The sequence below is a fragment of the Nematolebias whitei genome, chromosome 13, assembly GCF_014905685.2.
Source record: "Nematolebias whitei isolate Nwh7 chromosome 13, NemWhi1, whole genome shotgun sequence".
In the NCBI taxonomy this organism is placed as follows: Eukaryota; Metazoa; Chordata; class Actinopteri; order Cyprinodontiformes; family Rivulidae; genus Nematolebias; species Nematolebias whitei.
Window position 1 is genome coordinate 20,342,898 of NC_056510.1, and position 12,316 is coordinate 20,355,213.

The 12,316-nt window shown below is 40.6% G+C and overlaps 2 protein-coding genes across 2 annotated transcripts in view; one reads left to right on the plus strand and one right to left on the minus strand.

Annotated features, from left to right (window-relative positions):
• The first annotated feature begins 2,249 nt into the window (after positions 1–2,249).
• On the plus strand, positions 2,250–5,408 carry klhl23 (kelch-like family member 23). The gene is made up of 3 exons (XM_037686439.1): positions 2,250–3,471; positions 4,253–4,405; positions 4,484–5,408. Exons 1-3 carry the CDS (start codon positions 2,250–2,252, stop codon positions 4,795–4,797), a joined length of 1,689 nt encoding a protein of 562 aa, XP_037542367.1. The 3' UTR covers positions 4,798–5,408.
• A 3,500-nt stretch (positions 5,409–8,908) lies between these two features.
• itga6a (integrin, alpha 6a) overlaps positions 8,909–12,316 on the minus strand; it is a 17,343-nt gene continuing 13,935 nt past the window's right edge. Inside the window, exons 16-23 of the mRNA XM_037686156.1 lie at positions 12,019–12,096; positions 11,822–11,924; positions 11,555–11,731; positions 11,367–11,462; positions 11,171–11,278; positions 10,961–11,059; positions 10,741–10,866; positions 8,909–9,073 (exon numbers count right to left, since the gene is read on the minus strand). Coding sequence (XP_037542084.1) covers positions 8,909–9,073; positions 10,741–10,866; positions 10,961–11,059; positions 11,171–11,278; positions 11,367–11,462; positions 11,555–11,731; positions 11,822–11,924; positions 12,019–12,096 — 952 coding nt within the window. The remainder of the gene's footprint in view (positions 9,074–10,740; positions 10,867–10,960; positions 11,060–11,170; positions 11,279–11,366; positions 11,463–11,554; positions 11,732–11,821; positions 11,925–12,018; positions 12,097–12,316) is intronic.

The following is a 12,316-nucleotide window of genomic DNA, read 5'->3' on the forward strand; positions in this document are numbered from 1 at the left end:
AAAAGTAAACGGTAAAAGGAAAAAAACACAAAACGGTATTACAACATTCACCAGTATAGGGAGAAGTCATGTCAGAGAATCCAATAATTCTCAGTCGGGTCATCTGGACAGTTTATTTTTTATAGAGACGTTTCGCCCTCTATCCGGAGGGCTTCATCAGTTAGAGGAGTTCCAGTAAACTGTTTCCCCACCAAGCAGTAAACTTAAGTGGACCAACCAGTTTGCTGGAGCTAAGATATTTTCTGGGGGCCGTCCTGTCCCTCGTCGACTCCTCCCAGGCCGGCAGCCACAGCCAAAGTGGTTCAAGGCAACAAAGTTCATGCTCAATCATCCAGGTACCGAATCCAATAATTCTCAGTTGGGTCATCTGGACAGTTTCTTTTTTTATAGAGATGTTTCGCCCTCTATCCGGAGTCAGTCTGATGAAGTTCTCCGGATAAAAGGTGAAATGTCTATTAAAAAAAAATGAACTTTGTTGTCATGTCTCCGGCTCTAGTTGGGGTTACATGCTTTATCCACTTGTTCCAAATTTCTGTCAGTTTCAAAGAATTCTGAGTAGTTGCAAGTGACCAGCGAGCCATGCGGCCACATTAAAAAAATAAAATAAAATCCGCTCATTTTTGTGTGCAAAGCTTAAATGTTCATGACCAATATTCACTCACATTGTATCCACGTCACCCCACTTTGTACCCATGTTGGCAGCCACACCCACCAAAACCTGCTTTCAGTGATGTGTTTTCTGACAGTTCACAGTTTGAAAACCGCCCTGTGATGGACTTGCGACCTGTCCAGGGTGAACCGTGCCCCTTGCATGGTTACTGCTGGATATGTGCACCAGTGACATGACCAAAATGACATGACCCAAAAAAAAAGAATCGGGTAAAGATGATGGATGGTTTGAAAACCCAACTTTTGTCCATGTTGCATTCAGTGCAAAATAGAATCCAGTGAGCTAATCTATAAATACACACAGCTTTAACAGAATCAGCTCAGTCATGATTCAAGTTATTGTAAATCAGGAAACATTTAAATGGATTCATCAGCTGACTAAAACGTTAATGACCTGATAAAGTGTTCTTTGCATGAGAAGATAACAGCCGGTCTAAAGTTTAAAATGTAAGTCCAGATGTTGCTGCTGCATAGGCAAACTTTACCTCAATATTTAATCTAATCTTTTCACATGTTAATCATTATTTTCCATGGAAACAAGAAGATAATTTAATATTTACTCAAGCACACTTGAGGAAATTTGCGTTGCCAAGTCATGTTGCCATGCATTGTACTTAGATGTAGAAAAAACAGTTATAGTATGACTTCTGTTGTGACTTAACGTTACATAAATAAATGAATTGAAATAAACCGTTAACAAATATGCAACAGTATAAAAATTAAGAAAGTGAATAATTATTTTAACAGACCAGTCAAGTCCGTCTCTGCAGGATATAATCAAACCCACTGTTTTTCTGTCCACCTGGCAGCACATAATCCACTTCATAATACACACAGAGATTTCCACACATATACTCTTTTATTAAAGCTTGTAATACTGATTACAGCAGAATGAGTTTAAATAGACCATATTCAAAGTTCCAAATAGCTTTTATGAATTCTGTTGTTTTAATCCCGTGTGAAATTTCCTAATCCAGAAATATGGAGCACTTTGGAGTTAATCCAGGTTAGGATTACGTTAAGCCTCTGAAATACATTCAGAATACCATGGCAACGGCATGGGGAGGCAGTGGGGGTCATGAATGGCTGTTTTGAAGCTCATTTGTGTCTGATTTGTATTCTGTAAATGAAACCTGGTCTGTGCCCGCGCGTCACTGGACTAAATGGTGGGAGGTGGTGGTGGTGGTGGTGGTGGTGGGGGGGGGGTTATATTTAGATGCTGAGAGTGGTGGAGGAGGAGGGGTGGGATTTTTCTGTGAATCTGAATGGTTGCTTGGCTTTGTCAAGGACCTGGACAGTAGAGTGCAGGAGAGGAAGAAGAGGAGGAGGAGGGAGGGGATGGGAGGGGGAGGGTGGCTGCTGCACAGTGCACACACATACCAAAATAGGACCGAGCTGCCTGCGACCGTCCTGAGCTAAATTGAGGGTCTTGGTTGTTTTGGAGAGCAGTGATTGGAGGAGAGAACGCCGCGGAGCGTCACTGTGGGAAAAACGGTTCTCCACGGAGATGTGAGGTGAGCCCACCTTCAGCGGCTCACGGACTCTCCTCCATCTGATGCGTGTTTCTGTTTTCAGACAGCATGTCTCGTGAAAACGAGCCCTACACGTATGACTTCTGTGATGGGGAGCATCCAGCCGAGCTCCTGGACGCGCTCAGGCGCTTCTACCTCCGCGGCCTGTTCACCGACGTGACGCTGCGGTGCGCAGACTCCGGACAGGTGTTCCACTGCCACAGGGCGCTGCTGGCGGCGCGCAGCTCCTACTTTAAAGTCATGTTCACGGCCGACATGAGGGAGAGGTCCAACAGCGTCGTCACGCTGAGCGGGGTGGACCGCGCCGTCCTGGGCGCGCTGCTGGACTACGTGTACAGCGCGCAGGTGCGCATCACCGAGAGCAACGTGCAGAGCCTGCTGGAGGCTGCGGACCTGCTGCAGTTCACCGCCGTCAAACGCGCGTGCGAGGAGTTCCTCGTCCGCCTCCTGGACGTGGACAACTGTCTGGGCATGCGCACCTTTGCCGAGCTTCACCTGTGCGCCCAGCTGGAGAGGGAGGCGCGCCGCGTGATGCTGAGCAGGTTCGCGGAGCTCATCGAGCAGGAGGAGTTCGTGGAGGTGGATCATGAGGAGGTGAGGTCGGTCCTGGCTGCTCAGAGCCTCACTGTGCAAAGAGAAGACGTGCTGGTAGATGCTGTGGTCAGGTGGGTCACCCACGACTTGGATAATCGAGTTCAGCACGTGTCGGACCTGCTGCACTCCAGTCATCTGGGTCTGGATGAGATCCTCTTCAGGGCCTCGTTAGAGGTGTACAGACCTTACCTGGTGAAACATGGAGGCAAACTAAAATCTATGATTGTTCAGGCTCTGACTTCAAATGGCAAAGAGATGTCTCCAAGCAAAAGAACATCCCCCAGCATGTACATCATTGGAGGGTACTACTGGCACCCACTGTGCCAGGTCCACATCTGGGATCCTGTCAGCAACACGTGGGTGCAGGGGAAAGACATGCCTGACCCCGGGAGGGAGAGCTACAGCATCAGCCTTCTGGGAGCAAACATCTATGTGACGGGCGGCTACAGGACGAACACGGTGGAGGCCCTGGACTCTGTTTCAGTTTACAACTGTGACTATGATGAATGGACAGAAGGCTCCGCCATGATCACAGCCAGGTACTATCACTGCTCCGTGGCTTTACACGGCTGCATTTACGCCATCGGCGGCTACAGAGGAGGAGCTCCAGAACAAGAGGTGGAATTTTATGATCCTTTAAAAAAGAAATGGTTTCCAGTGGCCAAAATGATCCAAGGTATACAACGATTACACGAAAGAAAGGCCTTTAATAACTCGGTGTCTTCAAATTTGTGCTTCAGAAGAACTCTTTTACTTAGACTGATAAGCTGTGAATAGGTTTTTACAAATGCATGTTTCAAAGAATACTCTAGTTGCATCAGATTCTAGCAGTAAAAACTATAAAGTTCATTAATCCACGTCATTAAAAACTAAATGTTTGAGGGTTTAAATCTTAAGTCATTCTTTGTGTCAGAGCTATAAGACTCAGCTGCATTCCTTCCTTTGTAGATGGAGTTTGCTCAGTTGCCATGGAGATGGCTCGGTTGTTATGACAACATCACAGTGGAGTCCACACTGTGTCACAAGCCAGTCAATAGCAAAAGATCTCTGGTGCTGCAGCCTAAAGACATGCAGGGTCACTGAGGTCGCTGAAAGATCAACAGACTCGCTAACTGAACGAACTCCTTAAACACGTGGACACTTAAAGTTTGTCTCTGCGCTGTGACTCATTGTTCTGGTTTTATCTACTTTATTTATTCTCTTGGTCCCGTTTCATCACTGTCTTCATTTCCAGCAGCTGTTTTGACCAAATAAAAAAAAAAAAACCGTCTAAACCATTTATTTAAGTACAGACTCAGCTGGAGCAGAGTATGTAAAACTTTTCCTTAGGAGCTGTTGGAGAGATTAAAAAAATTCAAAAAAACTAAATCCTGATGCGACTCCAGCTCAAACAACAAGAAAGAATGAGCTGTACATGCTGAGGTCATCAACTTTTACCTGATGTGCTTCTTTTGAAGGTGTGGGAAATGCCACTGCGTGTGTAATGGGAGACAAAATCTATGTGACCGGAGGCCATTATGGATACAGGGGAAGCTGCACTTATGAGAAAATCCAGATGTACAGTCCAGATGTCAATGAATGGAGTATCATTACAGAAAGTCCCCATCCAGGTAAGAAAAACAAACAAAAAGAACTAAAGCACTGATGTGTTTCGAGCTGATTCCTGAATTTGAACCTTGTGTTTTCAGAGTACGGCCTTTGCTCCGTGTCTTTAAACAATAAGCTGTATCTGGTTGGTGGACAGACGACTGTGGCAGACTGCTACGACACCGAAGGAGACAAGTGGACGCCCGTCTTCGTGATGAAGGAGAGGAGGATGGAGTGTGGGGCCGTGGTGATAAATGGCTGTATATACGTCACGGGTGGATACTCCTACTCAAAAGGGACTTATTTGCAAAGCATTGAGAAATATGACCCGGAGCTGGACTCCTGGGAGATTGTGGGGACTCTTCCCAGCCCGGTCAGATCGCACGGATGTGTTTGTGTTCATGCTGTCCAGTGACAAACGTTTATCTCAAAGCATTTTGTTTCTTATAGATCAGATTGTATATTCACAGTATTCATGAAAGCATGCAGAGAGCAGCGCTGAGTAATGTGCTGCACACAGCTTTTTCCAAATCTGCTGGATATGGAAGTCCATTTCTGCCACTTACAAAAAAAAGAAGCCAATTCTCAAAATCATAATCATAAAATACTATCTCCGTCATTCAAACTCACCCTTTGTGACAATTGGAGATGATAATAAAACTAACGATGAGCTGTAGATGTGCAGGAAACCATTACGCTTTGAGAGTTGCACTAAAATCCCTCCAATGGTTCGAGAGATATTTTGCTAACAGACAATGGTAGCTTGAACAGTTAATGTCAAAGTTGCACGATGTGTCACACTTGGAGCATGCATTAGGCATAACTCTCAGCTACCACCACACCAAATTTGAGCTCATTATGTGCAAAACTGACTGAATTGTGGCGTTTTGCGTCCTGTGAGGTCAGTTAGCTGTGGCAGCCATCTTGAATTGTGTTGACTCCTAAATTTAATCAGTTGTAGATGTATTCCCAGTAATTAGAGTTAGGATCCCCAGATAAAAAAAAAAAAAAAAAAAAACTGCAGGTGAAAAGTTTCCACCAGAATTATTACAAATGAATTAATCTGTCTGCTCCCTTCTTCAGGGGTTGCTGCAGCGAACTAAGTTGCATGAAGACTTGAGAATTATTTTTACGCCGGATGCCCTTCCTGTCGCAACCACAGACCACCGAGCGACCACAACCCTCTGTGTGGAGCAGAGAGCTGCCAGGGCGCACTGGGGGAGCAGGTGGGGGTTAAGGGCCTTGCTCAAGGGCAAATGAGGGTGGAGACAGGTGTGGGTGCTTTACTTTTCCGAACCGGCGACCTCCTGATCACAGCTGGGATAATTAAAACAAATACAAAGAGTATAAATTAAAAAGGAATGGACTGTATTGTCATTATTCTCTCATTTTAAAGTGTTACTAGAACGTTTTGTAACCCGTAACCGGTAATATTCGGGGTCACACGCCTCTGCAGTATCTTATTTTCTGGGTCAGACCTTGAAAGGTTTAGAAACCATGAGGATAGTGGTGAGACAGGTTCTAATGATCAGAATCAAACCCTTTTTAGGATAGTATAATTTAAATTCACTTGTATCTTTTACTGTCGATAAATAGGACTCATCGCTCACTTGGTGTGTGAGTTTTCAGCAAATCTAATTTTTCTTTAGTGTGCCGAGTCAACTGTATCTGCAACAAACTTGCAGACAAGCTTTAATATTAACATGTTTTAAAATCAGAAGCATGGTCCAGATTGTTTTCAGCAGCATCTCACTGCAATCGAATCTTGTTCTCTTATTTAATGAGTAGCCTTCAGAAGCTCCGTCTTAACCGTTTAAACATGGACAACTTGGAAAAGAGTTTTAAACTAAGATCATCTCATCTTCAAAAATGATGGATTTTTGGTGGTTTTGGTCAAATAATAAAAATGACATCACACACAATGGCATTTTTATGTTTAGATGTCAGTTCAATGATTAATTTATGAGTTTAATATTTGTCCAGTTGTTCAGGAGATGTTTTGCTCATAAACACAGAAGAGACCAAAACATCACATTCATGAACCGAAAAGCGCACAATACTGACATCTAGTGGTCCTACGAGGAAACTGCACCTTATTTACATTATAGACGTGGATCATTTTTGTTGAAAATATTAGCAGGAATCTGCCACTTCTTTTGTGGATAACGTAATTAAATGTGTTTAAAATAATTTCAAGCATCACATTTGTCCACACTGAAACAATTCAGGTTTAATTAAGGTTTTTTTATTTATTTCTATGCAACGTGACAAAAACAATTACATCTGTAAAACACACATTCGGTTGTTTTGCACAATGCTCTCTTTGGTTTCCTCCTGTGGAATAAAAAGTTCCTCAGTGATGATCTACAGTCCAGTGGATGCTACTCGAACACCTCAACAAGATGAGGGGACTGACTGCATTTATTACTAATATTTCAACCTGATTTTGTACAGACATGTACACTAGAAGGTCAAAAAGAACAAAAATCGTTTTATTTATGAAAAGTACTAAATAAAGACTTGTTAAAAAAATCCTGTATTGTTTTAAATACATATAATAGTCAACAATTTGTACCTTAATTTTATAATTAAAAAAAAAAAACCGACAGCTTCTGAAACAGCAGTAAAATAATTATTAAACCTCTGATTGCATGATTTTTCAGTATAAAAACACATATACAAAATGTGCACAGGTATTTACAACATTTACAAAAATATTTCAGTATCTGTACAGTGGCTGTGTCCCAGTTCAGAGGTTGCATGCTTCAGAGGGCCCACCCTGGAGAACTACGAAGGCCGGGTCCTCCAAAGGCCACAAAAGCTGACCCAGCAGACGTCCAGAATATGTTACCGAGCTATACACAATGGAAATACCACTGAAACCTGAAAAACTGCATCCATTAAATACTTATGATTACTGAGTAAGTTTAGACTTCGCTGTCATGTTTGTTTGGCTGAGAGAAATATAGAGAATGAATAAATTTTGTTTGTTAAAAACAGAATTTTCTAGAAAATGTCTATATCGTTTAATTATTTTACATAAATTGAATGTGTTTTATTGTTTTGTTTTACACAAAGACAAAAATAGGGCTCTTCTTTGTAATCATTTTTAATTACATTTTGTAAACAGCTTTTTTGAAAGTTGCATAAAAAAAAATCTAACGTCAGAAATTGATTCCTGTCTAACTCCTCTTCTTTCCTCTTTCCTTATTTAATAACCATCTTTTCAAACAGCAACTGTCTAATCTGTCATTCAGCTCCTTCTTCTGCCTTCTTCTAAAATATCAAACTCTCCTTTAATAATTCATCTTCTCATCATCATCAATATCATCATAATCCCACTTTCTCCTCCTCTGTTCACATTCATAGCTGATGTCTCCTCCTTCTCTTGTCCTCCTGACATTAACCCACAGCTGAACTTCGGCTGGAAGTGTCCTCATGGATGGAGGCAGTCTGGACAGAAGACACCGTAGTGTCTTTCTCTCAGAGGAGCTCATCCATGAGGACATTCCTGTTGCTGCCGTAGGGCCTTGCGTCCACGCCTTGGCCACTTGGTAGACATTTGCATTCCTGGGCAGGAAAAACAGTGTCTGTTAAAAATGTCTACTCAGTTTATAGCTAAAGCATCTTAAAGTAACTAAAACTTCAAAAATAATGCTTACTTTGTATTTTCTCTTTTTTATTGGCCTTGCAGCCCAATTTTCTCCATGATTGTCCTTTTTTGACGACAAAAGTATAAAGAAACAAACAACTTATCAATTTGTTAATGAAAATGTATGCAATTTGTATAAAAAGGTATCACCAGTAACAAATACCTCCACGCCCAGTCAGCTAAACGTTGGGCTCCAGTGAACAGGTGATTAATTTCTTGCCTTAGTTTTATAAATTAAGCCTTTTTACTCCTTAAAACAAATGGACATGTTGCACAAAATAGTAAACAAAAGAAAATATTAGAGCAATCTTTCTAGAAAAGCAGCAACATCAGTGTTAAATAGCATACAAAAAAAATTTTGTTAAACTGTTTTCTATTAATAAAGTAAACAATTATTTCTTAAACAAACAAACAAAAAAAATGCTGGTAACGGTATTAAACAGCAACGTTAATATGCAAATAAAAAATGATAATAGCCATTAAAATCAAGTTTCGAATTTCACTTTGAGGATTTTTCTTTAATAGAAATCACACATCAAAATAAATGTCTTTATATTAATAATATAAATACAAGGAAATTTAAACCTAATACTCACTTTTAAAATGAAATCCGAGTTGATTCGGTATTGATTTCACTGCTGTTGATCGCCGCACGTGGCTGAGCAAAGCCAGCTGTGACACATCTGGCTTTAAAATATGACCTTTAATGCATGCAGCCTCTGAATTAGGACACAACCGGTGTATAAACTCGAGATCTTAAACACAACTAACTCCCAAAAAGAATTATTTACATTTTCAATGACACTTATTTTCACAAAAGTAAAAAAGACTAAGGTCAGTGCATTTTTGGCACAAGTTAAGCAGGTTTGAACATTCACGAGTAACTTTCATTGTCCATCCATGTCGTCATCCACTGCTTCTTTTCAAAAGCATCAAGGATGACTTTTCCATCGCGACACAGAGGAGTTTCCTTTTTTATTCTCACGGCGTGGTAACGGGGGACGCTGTCATCCTGTCGGGAGCGTTTGAAGAATCCGCACTGGATCAGGGAAGACATTAAAACAATCAGTTTCAAACGAGGAGCGTTTGTGAACTCTAAACAACCAAAGGGCGATGCATAGGAAAGGGTCAGCATGCTTTGCAGGTTTTTGATTTCTCAAACAGCCAAGCAGACGACAGGAGAAGCAGCTGCAGAGAACAGTGGTGTCAAAACCGAAAACTTTGCATGAAAACGCATCAATTTCCTGGAAAAACTCAGACACATATTGCACAAAAACCTCAGTAACGAGCACAAGTTCTAACTTTTTTTTTTTACCAGTTGGTAAAATATATGTTTTATGCTGACTTTATGTGAAATGTTCTCCCAAATTAAAACTCTAAACGACTTGTGTCAGCTCCGTACAATATGCGTCTGATTGGATTTTTTTCTGCGTTCAGTCAGCAGGTTTGTTGGAAACGTGAGCTCATTAGCAGCTGCAGTAATAATCGCACTTCATGCCAACTTTACCCCAATCAGAGAGAATAAATCAGGCCTCATCGGAGCGTTCGTCAGAGGGCTGAACGTGGACCTCGGCCTTGTGATATGCAGCATTGTATTGGTCTTTAGCTGCTCTCTTGAAGAAACCACACTGAAGAAGAGCAGAGGAATATTTTATCTCCAGTCCTGAAATCAAACCTGCGACCATTTTATTTCATACCCAAACTATGTTTCACTGATTGTTTTGGTCTCTTATACATCGGTTTTGTGACAAATAATGATTAAATAACTTATTTTTACTCTTTGGCTTCTGTGCATCTACAACACAAGTTAAAATGTAATGAGATTTAAATATACAGGTGAGTAATTTATTAGTGCCTTACTGTTTGACCAGTTTTCATGCAGCTTATAAATTCTTGTTTTGTTTGTTAGCTTTGGTTCTAGTGCTTAAAAACTAAATAAATGCATTTAAATGATAATCCAGATCTTTTAAAGTGGGGTCAAGTGGATAGCTTCTGAACGCTTATTATCTTACCTGTTGCAGATAGCTCTTTTAACAACCACACTTTGGAGAATCAAAGATTTATTCGGACACAACTGACCAGCTAACAGCTAGCCCGAGTGAATGGGTATTTACATGGAATTCTGCGGTTAATTACAAGTGCAAATAAGCAGCAGCTAGCTGTAGCCCTTCCTGTGCAGCTTTGGGCACCTGAATGACCCTAATGCAAAACTGATTTCAATGTGAAGATTGATGAAACAGAATTTGCATAAGCAGTTGTGTATTTTTGTGATCGGTGCTTTTTCCAGATGGCAGCGATCCACTTCAGTTGGTTCAAAACTAAAATTTATTTCTCCAAACTGAAGTCGTTCAGTGAGCTATCTGCAACAGGTAAGATAGTATTTGTTCATAACCTTTCAACAAAACCTCAATTAGTATTTGAATGACTTCCTAAAATAAATTACTTGACAAATATTTTTTTCTATTATTTACTTATTTATTTATTTTTATTAATATTGTTCTCAGTTTTTCTGGGTGCCTTTTTAACAGCCCCAAAACTGCACATCAAACTTTTACTAAAAACCAGAAGCTTCAGGGCTATGAAAAATGTTAATTTTGTGTTTTTTTTAGTTAAAACTTCTGAACTTATTTCCATCATGGGTTCGCAGGTGTTCATGCTTTTCACCAAACAGGTCATTTAGAGTTACTGTATTTATTCTTCTCCTACCTTTGACAGTAAAAACACCATCAAAGCCAAAATGGAGACTCCTGCGAGGACGGCCAGCAGTATGATCCACCAGGGAACTCCTCCGTACTGAGCCACGGAGCTGTCAGGGGACACCGTCACCTTCACCTGCAGCACAACATCAAAACAGGAAAAGCAGAAGACAACGTGACGTCGGGTTCGTTAAAGAGTATTACGTTGGTTCTGATGATGAACTGCGTACGATGGCGTCAGGAGTTGTCAGGATCAAGTTCTGAGCCTGAGTGTGCAGCACCAGAGAAGCCTTCACTGTTAAAAGCACGGTTGGAAACGAAGCAAAATCCTGTGGAAAACAAACAAAAAAAAAGGTATTAAGGAAGTTAATCAAGAACTTCAGCCTCATAATTCAACAAAGAAGACATGCAGAGACAATAAAGGTACAGTTTTTCATTACCTCAATGAAGGTGGAGTTCCACAGACGAGATCTCAGCTCAACTGCTGTACCATCAAAGCCCTGCAGGGGGCACTTTAGCACCACGCATCTGTTTTCTTCCTCACAGGACTATAACCGGAAGTAAATTAATTATTATTATTATACTTCACATCTGCATATTTATAGCAAAAATAAATAGATAAACTCTAATACGTACCAATGCATTATTCTTTCCTGCAAGAAAAAACATTTTGGAACCAGAGTTTCTTTCTTTTGCAGCAATTTCTCTTTTTGTTCGGGTCACTGAGGAGTCCTGAAAACACATTTCATTCATTTAACAGAACAAAAGCAGGAGAAGTCTGTTGGGGTTAGTTTATGTGACACTACTTGTTAAGAATCCCCAACCTGAGCCAGTTTAAGAAAGTTGATCTCAGATTCTGGGGAGCAGGCGACATCCCCTGGTCCACGAGACATGATCTTCACCAGGTACAGAAGCCACTTCCCATCTTTGCTTGACTTGGGCCAGTGGATGTAAAGAGAGGCTTTAATGGAAGGCTCCAAAGACTTCCACAAGTTGTTGATCTGAAGGAGAAATTCACATCTTCGTGTACAATTCAATGACAAGAAGATGTCGGTATTCACAAAAAGTTTAAGCTGTGGGACTAAACTCACCGTGAAAGAAAAGTTGATCAGACTTCCGATGTCGTCTTCTCTTTTCATCGCACTTTCTCCTTTCACAACACCTCCGAAGGAAACCTGACTGGGTTTGGCTTCACTGATGGAACAAAACAACAAAAAAAAAAACGTATTTGCAGCTACAGTATATGAGAGGTTTATGTAAAGCCAGGAATCTTCAGCGTCATACTTACCCACTTATTGACAAAGGTAATTCAACTATGACTTTACTTTTAACTTTCACAGGAGCAAGATCAGTCTGATCACTGGACCTAAAAGAAAATCATACACAAGGTAATACTGCATACTCATAAAGTTTAAATTACAACATACAGTTAAACATCGTGTTATCAGTCGTTTTAAGTCACTGTCAAGAAAAATTCATGTACAGTATTGGTATACAATATACTGGAGGGAAAGGGTGAGAATTATATATGTATACAGAATATATATATATATATATATATATATATATATATATATATATATATA